General features: G+C 42.4%; 1 protein-coding gene across 40 annotated transcripts in view; it reads right to left on the bottom strand.

The window, feature by feature from the left end:
* LOC101109384 (zinc finger protein 227) overlaps positions 1 to 17,847 on the bottom strand; it is a 60,855-nt gene that overhangs the window by 19,457 nt on the left and 23,551 nt on the right. For 18 of the 40 annotated variants that reach the window (XM_060398661.1, XM_060398668.1, XM_060398669.1 and 15 more), the window contains one exon: positions 11,740 to 13,930. In XM_060398661.1, coding sequence (XP_060254644.1) covers positions 11,772 to 13,930 — 2,159 coding nt within the window. In that variant the 3' untranslated portion in view covers positions 11,740 to 11,771. Of the gene's footprint in view, positions 1 to 685; positions 809 to 1,927; positions 2,055 to 3,490; positions 4,020 to 5,268; positions 5,439 to 5,924; positions 5,987 to 7,691; positions 7,833 to 11,739; positions 13,931 to 17,024; positions 17,061 to 17,847 lie in introns of those variants that run through there. The other 22 variants (XM_060398644.1, XM_060398649.1, XM_060398650.1 and 19 more) reach the window with 8 other exon arrangements.

Here is a 17,847-nt window from a genome sequence, read left to right as displayed (position 1 = left end):
ACAACAGTAATTCTTGGAGTAATTTCTTCACCCAAGAATTATGTGCTGGGCATCTACCACGCAGAAGGACTGTTGGAGGCTTTGAACAGAGACAGCAAACACAACTGCCCAAATTCGTACTTTCACAGGGAGACAGATGATGAACAAGGAAATAAAGACAGGTTACTGGGTCAGGAGGTGGTCAGTGCTTAGACACAGATTAAGACAGGGTGAAGGCATGGAGAATGGGGAGAGGATGGGACAGTGAATGGGGCAGACACAGAAGGGCTGTCTGATGAGATGAGATTCGAGCAAAGACCTGAGCGAGTAAGGGAGTGGCTGGGGGCCTGGACACTGAGGCAGAGAGCAAGTCGAAGGGCAGGAAGCAGAAAAGAATACTCCAAAAAGGGCCAGGATGGCAGGGATGATGAAAGCAAGGGTCAACGGCCAGGCGATCAGAGAGGAACTTGGTGAGAAAGCCAGGTAGGGTCCTGCAGTCCACTGGAAGGTCTCAGAATGAGACGGGAGGCCTTGGAAGTTTTGAGCAGAGGAATGGCGTAATCTTACTCGCTTTCTAAAGACCCAGTCTGGCAACTATATGAGATTACAGGGGTGCAAGGGTGGAAGCATGGAGACCAGTGTGGAGGCTGCTGTCACAGGCAAGAGACGACGGCATGGATGTGGAAAGAAGCAGAGTAACTAATACCTGAAGGAACAGCTGAGTGGATCTCACTGGAATGCCCATTTCTTTGGGTTTCCCTCTCCAATGTCCACAGTTTTTCTTCTGTCTCCAACTGGGATACCATATCTGCTTTGAAGGGAAGATGGCCTAGGAAAAGCCAGATTTATATATATAAGGTGAACACACCGCTAAAAGAGATGTTTGTCCAAATTCTATAACTCTTGAGTGATATTTCAAAGACTTTTTGATCACGAACTGTAATAATAAATAAATTTAGGGAACTACACTCAATGTTTTGTAATAACCTACAAGGGAAAAGAAACTGAAAAAGAATACGTATATACAACTGCATCACTTTGCTATACGCCTGAAAGTAACACAACGCTGAATTAATGTATCAACTATACTTCAATTAAAACAAAAAAAAAGAAATGTCGTAACCTAGTTCATGACTATATATAGATAAAATCAGATTTAGCCAATGTCTGTTTTTATCATATTTCCCACATTCTCACACTACTTAATGCAAACGGTCATGGGTTTTGCTGCAATGTGAGTGGGTCTTGATAAGGAACTCTGACAGTTTCTATTCTTATTCTATTTTATAGAAAAAAAAATAATCCCAGTACAATAAACTAAGGTGACTCCATGATCCACCAAAATATCTGACAAAGTATAGAGCCTAAGCCACGCATCTCTAGTTCATCTAAAACAGGGTTTTTCAATCCGGCACTACTGATATTCTGGACTGGCTATTCTGTGTGGTGAGGGTTGCGTTGTGCTTTGGAGAAGGTTTAACCGCATTGCCAGCCACGAGATGCCGGTAGCACCCCTCCCTCAGCTGTGACAATCAAAACGGTCTCCAGACATCACTAAACATCCCCAGGGAGGCAAAATCACCCCTGGACAGAATTCTGCCCAAGTAAACAGGGATCAGAGAATCCTGAGAATTAGAAACGTCTGTCTTCCAGGTCAGGGAACCATTTCAAAAGGTCCAAGGTGGACAAGGAAATCACAATCCACTCCGGTATTCTTGCCTGGGAAATCCCATGGACAGAGGAGCCTGGTGGGCTATAGTCTGTGGGGGTCACAAAAGAGTTGGACACAACTTAGCAACTAAACCACAACAACAACAAAATAGTAACTATAAAACTAACCTTCGGTTAAAAAAAAAAAATTGGCTAAAAGGTCCAACCCTTCAAACAAAGAAGGATCAGAGACTCTCAAGGGGGATGAGGTTCAGGGTCAGAGGGCACCCGTCCTCACCCACTGAGACCAGGTTCCGGAAGTTCTCCACCATCACATCCTGGTACAGCTTCCTCTGGGCTGAGTCCAGCAACCCCAGCTCCTCCTCAGTGAAGACCACAGCGACATCCTTGAAGGTCACGGCCTCCTACAACATCAAACACGTGTCAACTCAATCTTACAACCTCCACTGAAAGGACAGCATGAAGCAGGATAAAGAAGATGAACCCCCAAAACGGTTACTGATTTGGAGGGACTCCAGGCAGTTTTCGGTCCCAACACCTGTCTCTTTCTCTCAGTGACAGTGTTGTCACCTCCCTACCACCCCACTCCATCACTGTTTTTAACGTCTGCAAAGGTCACGGGCCATCAGTAACCCTCCAGGACAGGTGCACAGCTTCTGGTCTGTACTTTACAGGCACGAGCCACATCCAGAAACTGCTGCATGCACAGCTGGTGAAGACATAGGCTAAGTTCACACTTCAAGGCTTTAATTACAGGATACTGGGCAAATTCCCTCACCTCTCACTATCTTAATTTCCTCTCTATAATGGTATCTAAATCACAAAGTGTTTGAAAGGATCACATTAATGAATACATGTAAATCACTTACACTGGTGCCTGGAACATAATAAGTGCTCCATAAATTTGAATAAGCAGTTTTATTATAATCTCTTTCATTTCATTTTGTTAAGGCAAATTCTTAACCACTGGATAGGGAGGCCTGGCGTGCTGCAGTTCATGGGGTCGCAAAGAGTCAGACACGACTGAGCGACTGAACTGAACTGAAAGCCTTAAAAAATGAAACAAAAAAAATTCAAGAATCTAAGTGAAATAAATAAATAGAAAGATTTATTAACATTTTCACACATTTAGTTATTAATGATCATTGTTTTCTTCATAAATCTACTTTCCTTTTTTTTGACATGTCTATTAATTTCCTTATTTATATTCAATTGGGTCTTAGTTTGTGTTGCTAATTTTGATAAGAATTAGATATTAAACCTTTATCTAATGCTTACACGTACACCTCACTGGACTTCCCTGGTGGTCCAGTGGTTAAGAATTTGCCTCCCAGTGCAGGGCACATGGGTTCGATCCCTGGTCTGGGAAGATTCCACATACCGTGGGGCAACTAAGCCCACACACCAGAAGTAGAGAGTAGCCCCCTCTTGCCACAACTAGAGAAAGCCAGTGTATAGCAACAAAGACCTAGCACAGCCAATAAATCAGTTACACAATAAAATTCTAAATAAATCAATAAGTATATCCCATCAGTTCTAATATTGCAAATATATAGTTGTGAGTGCCTATGAAAAAAGAAAATGAGAAAGAGAAAACAGCCAGTTTGTAAGGAGGGTAGCACTGTAAATTATGTTTGTCTATTTTAAGTTTCCCTAATTTTTTCAAAGATTGCTTTGTGAAGCAAAGATGATAAAACAAACAAAACAGACAGCCTAGCACACAACGTGCACTCAAGATGTGTTGTGTTCATTAAGCTTTCCAAGGAAGATTAGGGACAAAGATGTCCCTAATCTCTGAGAAATAAAATCCTTAGAAGACAGAAAGCAATGCCTTACTTACCTGAAACTCGGTCATTTTCTCATGTTCCTTCTGGGGAAAGTCAGAGTCCTGAGAAGGCATAACTGGGGAAGGACAAAGAAGCCATGAGATGCAGGCCATGGCTTTTATGACCCCATGTGGATCTTTGCAGAAAGTATGCACGAACACGCATGCTCCAGGGCAGATAGGCCCACATAGCGTGGTAAGCAGAGCTTGGAGTAGACTGCAGCTACTGAGAAGACTGTCAGCCAGACTGCAGCCAACGGACAAGGAACAACCTGCACAGCAACACACAGCATCCCTACTGTGAAGATTTCTGCTCCTACTGTACACAAAGCGAAAAGATGGCCTATGGAACGGGAGGAAATGTCTGCAAATGATGCCACCGACAAGGAGTTAATCTCCAAAATAGACAAACAGCCCATATAGCTTAATGTCAAAAATGCAAACAACAGGGGGACTTCCCTGGAGGTCCAGTGGTTAGGATTCCAGGCTCTCACTGCTGTGACCCAGGTTCAATCCTTGGTTGGGAAACCAAGATCCCTGCAAGCTGTGAGGTACAGCCCAAAATACAAAATAAAATAAAAATAAATTTCAAAAGAAAGCAAACAACCCAATCAAAAAACAGACAGAAGACCTAAATAGACATCTCCAAAGAAGACATACAGGTGGTTAAAAGGCACATGATAAGATGCTCATCATCACTAATTATTAGATGTAAATCAAAACTACAATGAGGTACCACTTCACAGTGGTCAGAATGTCCATCATTAAAAAGTCTACACACAATAAATGCTGGAGAGGGTGTAGAGGAAAGGAAACCCACTTACACTACTGGTGGCAATGTAACCTAGTGAAGCCACCTGGAAAACAATATGCAGATCCCTCAAAAAACTAAAAGCAGAGTTGCCATATAATCCAGCAATTCCACTCCTGGACATACACTCAGATAAAACTATAATTTGAAAAGATACATGCATCCCAATGTTCACAGCAGCACTATCCACAACAGCCAAGACATGGTAACCACCTAAATATCCATTGACAGATGTATGGATAAAGTACATGTTGTGTATACATATGCAAAGGAATATTACTCAGAAATTAAAAAGAACAAAACAATGCCATTTGCAGCAACATGGATGGGCCTAGAGATTATAATACTAAACGAAGCCCAAAAGAAAAAGGCAAATACTATATGACATTATTTAAATGTGGGATCTAAAGTATGACACACATCCATGAAACAGAAACAGACTCATAAAGAACAAACTATTGTTGGCCGCAGGGAGCGGGGAAGGGGGGGAGGAGGGAGGGGAGGGGGAGGGGGGAGAGAGGGAGGGAGGAGGGGAGAGCGGACAATAGGGGAGGGGAGCATTGGGAGTTTGGGATTAGTAGATGCAAACTATTATGTACAAAATGGGTAAACAAGGTCCTACTGTGTAGCACGGGGAACTGTATTCAATATTCGGGGATAATCATAATAAAAAGAATATAACTGAGTCAATATGCTATACAGCAGAAATTAACACAACCTTGTAAATCAACTATACTTCAAAACATTTTTCTTACATTTAAAACCTAAAGTAAATAAAATGTTTTCTATTTTAATATTTACTTATTTCAAAAACATATTTATGGTAGAAATACACACACACATATTAACAAGCATATTAAATATTCTCAGATATATTCAATAGATAACTGAACGTTTTCCTAGTGGCAATTTATTGAGTGAAGGAAACCTAATTAACTGAAAACAGATGACCCACCAAGAAAGACCTTTCATTAGTATGTACCTGCGGCTATGCTCTGAGGAGGCAGGAAGTCCTTCCCTTCCCCTCTTTCCGGATTCAGGACGGGCGATGAAAACGATGCGGTGGGACAGAATGACTGTGTTCGTCTCACGTTTCCTGTATAAACTGCAGCGGACATTCCGAGGCGCTAGCGCGGGGTGACTCAGTGCTTCCTGAAGAAAGAGATCAGTCAAAACTCGGAAGGAGCTGTCTCCGGACGGAAAGGCCACGCCATCGCTCCTGGGTATCTTCCCTGGGGCATTCAGTCAAAACGGTGCTCCTGGGAAGATTAACTGCATCAATAGCAAAAGCCTACCCTTGGTGCCACCAGTATTCGAAGCTGCTGACACGTATGATCTCACTTGAATCTAATCACAACCCTAACCAGTAGTGACCATATCTCTTGCAGTTTTACCGAGGATGAAAGTAGGGAAACGGATAATCAACAGCGCGTCATATATGGTACGGACAGAAGTTAGCAGCGCTGCTTGGCAAGCCAGGGAGGAGAGCAGGGGGATTCCGCACTTCTGCTCTCCTCTTTTTGGCTTTCGCCGGCGGCCACGACCTCTCCATACTAAGACAGCCGGCCAGGTAGTAACTAGTACCACGCTCAAACCAGAAAAGCTCGGGGGGGTCGAGGGGGCGCAGCGATAACTCACCTCCCAGACCGAAAGAAATGGTGGCGGCTGCGCTTTCCCGGAGCGGAAGAGCCTCTGACTACACAGAGCTCAGGAACTACACTTCCCAAAAGCCCTGGAGAACACGAGCAGCAGCCCCTCATTTCCGGAGAGATTTGGGGCGCGGGGCGGGGGTGGTGGTGGGTAGGGCGGCGAAATACATTTCCCAGGACCCCAAGTGGAGGAAGGGCCATGCCCGCCCCTTTGGAGCTTCAACCCGACTCTCTGGAGTTCTCGGCCAAAGATTTCCAGAAACTCCTTCATGCCATCCTGTTACTGCCAACCTAAAGCAGTTCTCTGACGCCAGCAGTGCTTTGCTTTATCTCATTGATAAAACATAACTAATATTTGAAGAGTCAGAATCTTAATAAAAAGAACTATAAGAAACATATCAATGCAGTAGGACTCTAACCACTCTACCAGAAAAAACAAATGGGGCCCGGGTGGGAGGTGGGGAGGATGATAGCTTTAAAATGTAGTTTTCACGTTTTTAGATATGAGTGAAAGACCCCGAAATGCAATGGGGGAAGATCATCGATTTCTACTATTGTTAACAGAAAAGTCAAATAATTCAGAACTTGGCTGCTGAGGACTAGACATGAAGTGGAAAGGCAAGTTTTGTAGCCTGTGGGATCAATTTCTCAATGCAATCAGGGCCTTTGTACTCAACCCTCAGAGTTACTGAATTTGAAAGATGAAAACATTGTTAATTAGCTGTTTAGTGGCCTCACTTGTGTCCAACTCTTGGCGACCCTATGCACTGCAGCCCACCAGGCTCCCCTGTCAAGGGGATCTCACAGGCAAGAATATTGGAGTGAGTTGCCATTCCCTTCTCCAGGGGCTTTTCCACCACCCAGGAATCAAACCCTGGTTTCCACCAGGGAAGCTCCTAGCTGTTAAGTCTTGGGCAGATACAATAAACTCACTTAAAGTAAAATTCTAAAAACCTGAAAGAAGAATTTTTCTTGTCCAAAGGACAACTAGACATGGAGTGGAAAGACAAATTTCGTAGACTGTGTGATCAATTTTTCGATGCAATCCGGGCCATTGTAATCAGAGAGTTACTGAATTTGAACTTTTCCTGTCCTTTTTCTTATAGCAATTTCATAAAAAAACCCAGTGCTTTCGGATCCTTTCACTAACCTGATATGCATGAAATTTTTCTAAGACACTAAGCTCTGTAGATCACAACAAACTGTAAATTTCTTAAAGAGACGGGAATACCAGACCACTTTACCTGCCTCCTGAGAAACCTGTATGCAGGTTCAGAAGCAACAGTTAGAACTGGACATGGAACAACGGACTGGCTCAAAATTGGGAAAGGAGTAGTCAAGGCTGTATATACTGTCACCCTGATTATTTAACTTATATGCAGAGGACATCATACAAAATGGCAGGCTGGATAAAGCACACGAGTTTGAGCAGGCTCTGGGAGTTGGTGATGGACAGGGAAGCCTGGCATGCTGCGGTCCACGGGGTTGCAAAGAGCTGAACAACGACTGAGCGACTGAACTGAATGACACTACTTTAATAATGCGAATAATGAGGCCAGGACAGAGTAAGTAACTAGCACAAAATTATACCCTAGCAAGTGGCAGAACTGACTGTAGTTGAGGGAGGCCAACTGAAGCCCCGGGAGACCTTCAAACCTGACGACCAGTCCCCAAGTTGAGGCTACAGGAACTTCTCTGAACTGGAGGCTCAGCAGAGAGGAACACAAACTCTGCAGCCGGCCGCGGTTTCTCTTACTCTCTCTGAGGACGAGGGTCAGAGACTCGCTGGCTCCACCACCAAGATTAGCCGGGCCCCGGGGACTGAAGACACTTTTACCCGAAGGGAAAGTGGGAGGCAGCCTATTCCTCCTACAGCGAAAGCACCGCCTATCTACTGGAGACAGCCCGTGGACCACTTCCCAGAATGCTCCAGCCGGGCATAACGGAAGTTCTCTGTGCCACACGGACCTCAGACTACACGTCCCAGAATGCCCTGGAGAAATGACGGCCACGGCCCCGCCCCCTGAAGTGGAAGTACTTCCGAATACCCTGAACTTCTAGGTACTGAATTCTTAAGGCCAGCGCGGAGTTTGGCGAAGTTGTTCCGTTTGGAGCTGCTTTCTTTCTTGAGAATCCCAATCATTCTAGTATTGAAAGCTGAGCATCACTTTAGCCACGTTCAAGGGGCTTGAGAGGAGGTCGGGGTAGGGAAGAGAAGTCGGTAGTAAAACCTCAAAGAACTGCCTATAGGAATAAGTAACGTAGGGTAATGGATCACCTTTGGTGGAGACTAAAACCAAACTCTAAATCACCTCAATTACTTGAAATCGGATTAGCGTGAATCTTTTCTGTTAGTATCTTCTAGCACTTAAGTCCCGGCTTCCCTGGTGGCTCAGATGGTAAAGAATCTGCCCGCAATGCGGGAGACCCAGGTTCGACCCCTGGATTGGGAAGATCCCCTGCAGAAGGAAATGGCAACCGACTCCAGTACTCTTGCCTAGAGAACTCCATAGACAGAGGAGCCTGGCGGGCTACAGTCAGTCCATGGGGTCCCAAAGAGTCGGACACGACTGAGCTACTGACACTCAAGCACTTCAGGGGAATAAATGACAATTCTCTCTAGGGAAGATAGCATTATCCAAGGTTTCAAATTATTCCTATAATTTAAAAATAATTAATATAGGGCAAAGTAGTCCTTGAAGAAAAAAGCATTATAAAATATACAAAGTTTATAAATTTCAAACTACCAAGAACGGGTTCACATACAATGTAAAGCAAACTTGGAAAAGCAAAACTGACAGAACCACAAGGAGGAAAATTCACTATCAGAATGGGAATTTTTAATACAGAATTAGGAAGAAATGTGGGCTTTTGAAAGCATATACTGATACATAAGCTAATTATTAAAATGAAAAAAAAAATAGCCCCTTGGTTATTTAAAAAATAACAAAAAATACGGTAAGTAGATATAAGTGAATGAAGAGATCTATGAAATAGAAAGCAAAGACTTCCCTGGATGGGGAACGAAGATCGCATATGCAGAGAAGTGTGGCAAAACAAACAAACGAACAAAAAACCACCAAATTTAAAAGGCAGTTGTTTTCCAGTCCTTGACTTAACTCACTAAACTATACAAATTACTTTGAGAGTTGGTGGCCTATTTTGATATCTACTCAAAACAAAATATACCATCTAATGCAATTTGAGGTAGCGTGGACTTTCATACTCATGAAGGTGTGGTCTAGGAAATGAATCTGAGAAACCTGCCTCTCACATGACATATACATACTCACTTTTGCTGAGTGAAGTTCTTTAACCAAACAAGTGTTAAACATCAGTGAAAAATGAACTAAGAACTAGGAAATAGTATTCAAATCTCAACAGGTTGTTCTCATCATGCTATGTTCTTTCCCTAAGCACATCTTTTCCTTAGGGAATCTTTGATAAATTCTACCTCCAAGACTTACATATATTGACTCTTTATCTTCAGGCTTGCCCAGTGTTACCTTGGTAAACAATTAAAACGCTCATTTTCTAAATTCCTTTCCCCTCATAGCTCAAGGTTCTTTGGGTTACAGTACCTGGAATGAACCAGTTACTTTCCTAATCAGACCAAGCAGTTGAAAGGACAAGCCAGTACTCTGGATTATCAGCCCAGTAAGAAACAGAACTAAGATGTATTCATTTCTACTGTTGGAATTAAAATAATCTTCTGGGCTGTATGGATTTATGCCTAAACTTCATTAGTTACAAAAATAAATAGTTGTACTAGCTGATATTCTGTATCTTTGAACACCCATATAAATTTCTTTTTATAATTGATTCCCAGAGTTCTATTCCTTAACTTGGGCTATATATACATTTTCTTAACTGTGAGCGATTAGTATGTTTAGTAACTTTCTATGTTTTACTACCTACAGTGCTATAAATATCACAGCATTTTACTGTAAAATTGATGCTTAATAAAAATTTTAAAATATGCAATCTAAAATGTGGCAACTCTGAAAATCCTGTCACTGTTTACATGAGGGTGAATATCTTTTACAGATGACAGGATGGATTAAAAAACACACGTTTAAACTGTGTGATGTCCCTAAACTACATCAGCCTGTTACATGCTTTTGTCCTGAGTCTTGGACATCATTTCTCTAGATCTGGTTTCATATGCCAAAATATACTAATAAATAAACTCCTACTGGACATTTATTTCACTTTTATAAAATTTAGCAGCATCCTTGATGTGCTACTCACCTTTTCTACTTGACTCTTAAGTTCCATTTCTATGATATTTGTATCATAGAAGTCACATCCCATATTTTGATATATATTTGCCAACTTCTCTTCAAAAAGCAATTTTTCAATTCATCGCTAGGAAAAGTGTGCAAGTCAGTCACTGAATCAATGTATCTGATGAAATGACCAACTTCCAACAAATAGGTTTTTTCCTTTTATTTCAGGCCAGGAAGGAGTAGTAATGGGGTAGAGAACTTGATGAAAGTAATCTACCTTATAAACAGCGTCTCTTCTTAACTTTGGAAGTCTTGATCAAAGTTAACACTAAGACCTTTGGAAGACTATGACATCAAAGCCTAGATGGAAATGTGGAGAATAAAAAACCAACAATCGATTCATTTACTAGAAATGTTTGTCCTTTGTCACTGTCATTAATAACTCTGACTTGAAAAAAGAATCAATAGTATGTTTTCTGTACTGCAAGATTAACAATCCATTTTTTCAGTAAGTCTATACTGTCACAACGGCTTCCTTGCAGCTCAGCTGGTACAGAATCCTCCTGCAATGTAGGAGACCTGGATTCAATCCCTGGGTTGGGAAGATCTCCTGGAGAAGGGAAAGGCTACCCATAGTATTCTGGCCTAGAGAATTGCAAAGAGTTGGACATGACTGAGCAACTTTCACTTCATTTCATACTGTCACAAAAAGTAACTGAATTTATACTGTATAAATCTGACAGAATACTAGACAAACTCCAAGATGGTATCTTAAGATACAACTGGAAGCAAGGCTAGGCAGACAAGAGGAGCTAATCAAAATGGGACAATGTCAAATACTGCACACTGCAGTACTGAGTGGTTTACTTATACTTTTAACTCTTTGTCTCTCTGAACTACTTTTAAGGCCACATTTAATTACCTGTTCTGAATAAAACTTATGAAATTTTGAGTGTGATAGCAATATAATTTATAAAACATTTTTCAATTACCTATATGTAACAAATATTGAGCACCTATGAAGTATTATGGGTTTCCTTTGTGGCTCAGCTGGTAAAGAATCCACCTGCAATGCAGGAGGCCTGGGTTCGATTTCTGGGTTGGGAAGATACCTTGGAGAAGGGAAAGGCTACCTACTCCAGTATCCTGGCCTGGAGAATTCCATGGACTGTATAGTCCATGGGGTCGCAGAGAGTCAGACATGACTGAGCAACTTTCACATGAAGTATTACTTGGCCATGATCAGACTATGCAAATTCAGAACAAAGTCTCTGCATTCTGGAGAGACTACTGGGCAACAAGAGTTCTAATGGGCATTACTTTTGACCCATCCATCATACTTTTGTACAAGGCCTGATAAAATCATACTAAGTCTTCTCCTCTGAGTAGTATTGAATAATAAGGTCAAAGTTGAACTGAAGCCCTTACTATACCCCTTATAAGGGATCTCCGTTATGTGGCCTTCTGACTACTGGGACATGTTGAGCTATGGTTAAAATGCTGACTTTTTAATGAAACAAATGATTTTTTTTTTTCTTTTGAACTTGACAACCAAGAATTCACATGACACTTGAGTTTTAAAAAAATCACTTTATAGAACTTTTCTCCTAAGTTGAATCTCTGTTGGTCTTACCACCCCTATGACTTTTATAGGATTTATCAGCAACATGGATTCTTTGATGAATTGTTAGATTGGAGCGCCAACTGAAGCTCTTACCACACATCTCACACTTGTAAGGTTTCTCCCCTGTGTGGACTCTCTGATGAGACTGAAGTTGTGAAGACCGACTGAAGACTTTACCACACACGTCACATCTGTAGGGCTTCTCTCCAGTGTGGACACTCTGATGAAGCTGAAGACTTGAGGCCTGACTGAAGTGCTTCCCACACTCCCCACACTTATATGGTTTCTCTCCTGTGTGGACCCTCTGATGCATGTCGAGGTTCAGGCTCCACTTGAAGCCCTTCCCACACTCCTCACATTTGTATGGCTTCTCTCCAGTGTGGACTTTTTGGTGGGCTTGAAGGTGTGAACTCCGACCAAAGCTCTTGCCACATTCTTCACATTTGAATGGCTTTTCTCCACTGTGGACTCTCTGATGGGCCAGGAGATTTGAGGCCTGCCTGAAGACTTTTCCACACTCCTCACAATTGTATGGTTTCTCTCCAGTGTGGATTCTGCAGTGAATTTTAAGATCTGCTCTACGACTGAATCCCTTCCCACACTCTTCGCATTTGTATGGTTTCTCACCAGTATGGATCAGCTGGTGGATCTGAAGTCGTGAACTCTGATTGAAGCCCTGCCCACACTCTTCACATTTGTAGGGTTTCTCTACGCTATGGGCCTTCTGATGGATTTGAAGATACGAACTCTGACTGAAGCCCTTCCCACACACTTCACATTTATAGGGTTTTTCTCCTGTGTGGACGACCAGATGAACTTGATAATGGGAGTTCCTCCTGAAGTTCTTCCCGCACTCCTCACATCTGTATGGTTTCTCCCCTGTGTGGACTCTCTGATGTGCCTGAAGGTTTGAACTCAGAGTAAAGCCTTTACCACACACATTACATACATATGACTTCTCTCCAGTGTGGATTCCCTGATGGGCCTGAAGACTTGAAGGCCGACTAAAGCCTTTCCCACATTCCTCACATTTGTAGGGTTTTTCTCCTGTGTGGACTCTCTGGTGAATGTACAGATTTGAGCTACAAATGAAGCCCTTCCCACACTCCTCACATTTGTACGGTTTCTCTCCTGTATGGACTCTCTGGTGGGACTGAAGGTGTGAATTCCGACTGAAGCTCTTACCACATGCATCACATATGAATGGTTTCTCCCCAGTGTGGACTCTCTGATGGTCCTGAAGGTGGGAGGCCTGACTGAAGGCTCTGCCACACTCCTCACAACTGTAAGGTTTCTCTCCCGTGTGGACTTTACCATGAACAGTAAGTGCTGACTGACGACTGAAGCCTTTCCCACATTCCTCACATGTGAATGGTTTCTTTATGCTGTGGACTTTCTGATGAGTTTGCAGTTGTGAGCTCTGACGGAATTCCTTTCCACACTCATCACACACACTGCATTTTTCTCCTATGTGAACTCTCCGATGAATATGAAGAACTGAGCTATAACGGAAGCCTTTTCCACACTCACTGCACACGTGAGATGTCTCTTTCGAGTGTAACTGCTGGTGAAGATCAAAGGTAGAAAGGCTGGTGAAGGTTCTTTTACACTGGTAAGGTTTTCGTCCTGTGTGAATCATACTATTCTGATCCAATGTGGAAACCTCCGTGCTGTCTTTTCTATCATCATTGTGGCAGTAAGACTTTTCATTCTTGTGTACTCCTCGATCACCAAGGTGGTATGAAATCTGACCAACACCGTCAACATCCTCTTCACACCGACACAGTTTACTTTGCGTGGAAATTTCCTGGTATCTATTCTGATAATTCTGTGACTCAGTCAAGGAACTTTTTCTCCAAGAATCGAGGGTTCTCAAAGATGCAAACCTTGGATTTCTAGTATCACCAGGATCACCCGCTTTCTCATTTAATATATAGTTCTCATCTTCAGAAATCTGAATAGATAGTCCTGCCCCAACCTGGTGCAGGGAATGACCTTGTTTGTGGAACTGACAACTATTTATCATGGAGTCTTGACATCTGGTTAAGTCATTCGCAATCTGTTGCCAGATTTGCCAGCAGGAAAGCTCTTCATGTAATCCTCTCTCTTGAACGGCCCTCAACTCACTTTGATTGTTTTCTTCTATAACGACAGAGAATTGAGAGACGTGGACAGGTGAAAGCTTTGTTTAAAGAGTCAAGATTTCACACTTAAGACACACTATGAGACTTTAATGAACCCCAGCATGGTTTGACTTATCTTTTTCCCCACAAATAAAGTTCTCAGGTTTATATATTGACAGCAACCAAGAGATGGTCCATTAAACTCCCAAATACTTAGAAGTAATGAAAACCATGTAAAACAAAATGCTATCTGACATACTATTTACAGCATCTTTCAAAAATTACATATCGCTTCTATCACAGTACAGTATCAAGACAGACAAGCATTTTGCTGTGCTCACAGGTTTCACAATGTTTGGCAGTTAAGTTAGTCAGGGCTTACGGAAGGCATGTATGGGTGAACCCCAGTTTGATTTCCAGGATGCTCAATAATTTTGAATTCTAGACTATCCCTGAATCAAGTCAGAGAAGCAAAAGAGCTTTCAGAAGGAAGGTGTCTGAAAGAGGAAAAGCACTGGAAAGTAGAGCGTGCTGAAAAGCTGCACAGGCAGCAGTACACCAAGGGGGTAGTGCCGAGAAGATTCAAGGTGCTCAGAGTCAGTGGGGGTGAAAAAAAGCACGAAAACCTATACAATACTCTGGCTTCTTAGTGCAGTAGGCAGCACATCAGTATGATAATCTGAAACCTATACACTGGATCCTTCTGAGGTAGCTATACAGCCTAATATGGCTCCACATCCCCCTAAAGTAGGAATCAACATTTACAGGCTAAGGAAGAATGATCTCTCAGCATCAAAAGGACTTCCCTGGTGGTCCAGTTCCCAATGCAAGGGTTCCAGGTTTGATCCCTGTTTGGGAACTAGATCTCACATGCTGTAACTAAGAGTTTACCTGTTGCAACTTAGAGATGCCACACACCACAGCTAAGACCTGGCACAGCCAAACACATAAATAAAGAAAACAAACTGGCTGCTTATTTTTTTAAAAAAATAACCACAGCATGGAAAAATTCTGGACATAAATACGTTGGCCTTTAACAAGAATGATTTCCAAAGTGAAGAAGGCAGTTTATGAGTGAGGTGGGAATAAATTCCATAGCTTATGATAAGTATTTAGAAAGACTGCTGCTGCTGCTGCTAAGTTGCTTCAGTCATGTCTGACTCTGTGCAACCCCACAGACTGCAGCCCACCAGGCTCCCCCATCCCTGGGATTCTCCAGGCAAGAACACTGGAGTGGGTTGCCATTTCCTTCTCCAATGCAGGAAAGTGAAAAGTGCAAGTGAAGTTGCTCAGTCGTACCCGACTTTGTGACCCCATGGACTGCAGCCTACCAGGCTCCTCCATCCATGGGATTTTCCAGGCAAGAGTACTGGAGTGGGTTGCCATTGTCATCTCCTTAGAAAGACTAGACACTGTCAAAGAATCATCAAAACAGTCAAGGCAAACATGATCTGAAATTCCTTCCAAAGGATATGTACAAACCGCCACACAAACAAAATGTTTGTAGAAGTAACAACCTAAGATCCATTTCTTGTTATTGAGGTGGGCTTGGGAGGAAGGAGATGGGACAGAGCTGGGAAAATCTTTTCAGGGCAAGACTAACTCACCAGTTAGCTATTTTCTGAGACCTTTCCCCCCCAGATATGATGGATAAGGAAATAGAATTTTTTTTTCCTTCTATGAAAAGCTACCTAAGTAGACATAAGAATTCTTCATTCAAAAAACAAATTTCTCCCCAAATGAATATGCTTGCTACTAATGGCTAAAGGAAAGTCACAGGAAAAGCATTCACTCAGTTTGGTTATAATTACAGGTTCTATGTGTGTGCCTGCTCAAGTTGATGAGGGTCAACTTGTACGGAAAGGCAAACACCCACATATACACCATAGGACCTGAGAAGTTAGAATTAGGCTGCTGCTGCTGCTAAGTTGCTTCAGTTGTATCCAACCCTTAGTGACCCCAGGGACTGCAGCCTACCAGGCTCCTCCATCCATGGGAGTTTCCAGGCAAGAGTACTGGAGTGGGTTCCCATTTCCTTCTCTGAGAATTAGGCTAGGAATTCGTTGGAAGACACAAAAACATTTCGCAATATCCCTATTCACTCAGATTTGTTCACCAGCCATTGGCTATTTAAGTGGTAGGCAAATTTCTCTATCCATTGACTCATCCATTTATTCAACAAATATTTAGAGTCCTTGTCATGTACCAAGGCTATTCTAAGCACTTAGGCTTGAAAGTTATAAATGGAACAGACCAAATTCCTCTACTCTGGGGACTTCCCTAGTGGTCCAGTGGCTAAGACTCCACACTGCCAATGCAGGTGGCCTGGGTTTGATCTCTAGTCAGGGAACTAGATCTCACATAGGGAATGAAGATTGAAAATCCAGCATGCCTCAACTAAGACTGGCACTGCAAAATAAAGAAATCAATATTAAAAAACAACAGTGACAAATTCCTCCATTCCTGGAATACCCTCCAGGGGAAGAGAGAGAAGTGACCAACAGGTAAACCAAAATGTATGTACATGAGTGAAGATCAGTGCTCAGAGATCACACAAGGCAGGGCAGAGAAAGAAAGAGAGGACTGGATTTTCTATAGGGTGGTCCAAGGACAGCCCTCTCTTCCTCTTGAAGGTGAGTGACCTGAGGTAAGTACATAGGCCTGAAGGATTACAGGTGAAAGAGCATTCCAGGCAGAGAGGACAAGGAGATACATCCTTCGCAGGTCTGAGACAGGAGGGAGGATGGAGATGGAAAAGACAGAGTCAGAAGGAGGAGAGGAGAGGTACTCAGGGAGGTGGTGGGGTCGAAAAGCAGACCATTAGAGGATTCCAGAAGTTGCTTTAAGTGGTTTTCATTCTAAGTAAAACAATCCATAAGAGAATTTTGAACAGACAACTAACACAATCTGACTTAAAGTTACAAAGGATCCCTTCGCCACTTCAAGAATGAACTGTAGGAGGGGAAAGGTGGGAGCAGGTGACCAGTACAGACCATGTAATACCCAGGGAAAGAGATGTCCCACTGGGACCAGGTGAGGGACAGCACAGGGCTGTCGAGAAGCACAATATATGGAGAGTTAACCATGACAGTGAACAACTGCTCGGTGCTTACCTAAATTTCTATCTGGGTCGCTGAATTCCTCATCCAAAGCCTCTTTTTTTTTTTCTCTCTCTCTCTTCTCTTTCTATATGTTTTGTATCTCTTTTGAAGAATGAGAACATGCAGAGTTGTAAGTTAAAATGAACAGGTCAGAGCTACAGTTTACTGGAAGTTTGAGTTTCCAACTGTATATTTAAGATACTGAAGAGCGAAGTCTGAACAGCAGAGAAGGACAAACTGTAAAATGGTTCTGATTATATTTCCATTATCAAGGCTAAGAGTTTTAAGAGATTTTGCCTTGATTATAGCAATAATAATTTACGTTTCAAAACTAGATACAGAAGGCCCTGTTTTTCAAACTTTGTATCATGACCCACTGAAGAAGTAGCACTTATTTCAAGACTCAGACACGTATGTAGGAATATGCATTACTAAAATGAAGGCTGAAAGACCTCTTTCTGACCAATGTCTATTTTCCTAAAATCTGTTCCCACTGGTTCTCAGACCACTCATGCATCAACCAGGGTTTTTGCTGCAACATGATCTATTCTTCCTAAGAAGCTTTTGATATCTTCTCTAATATTTGATTTCATTAAAAATGGCATGTTAGGCTTGCTAAGTTGGCTTTATAACCCACTAATGGGACTGCCACTAATGGGACATGAATGAAATCTGAAAAATAACAGACAAGGTACAGCAGGATACTGTTCATTTACTGTTCTTTGACCAAAAAAAGAAAAAGACCTGAAACACACTGTTTAGAAAGACCAGAGATAGCCTCTCATGTCCCACTGGAACTGGAAAAGTCTGGTCTCCAAACTCAAGAGAACCATTT

This window comes from Ovis aries, chromosome 14 (assembly GCF_016772045.2).
Source record: "Ovis aries strain OAR_USU_Benz2616 breed Rambouillet chromosome 14, ARS-UI_Ramb_v3.0, whole genome shotgun sequence".
NCBI lineage: Eukaryota > Metazoa > Chordata > Mammalia > Artiodactyla > Bovidae > Ovis > Ovis aries.
The sequence above is the reverse complement of the archived record's forward strand: the minus strand, read 5'-3'. Positions and strand labels throughout refer to the sequence as shown.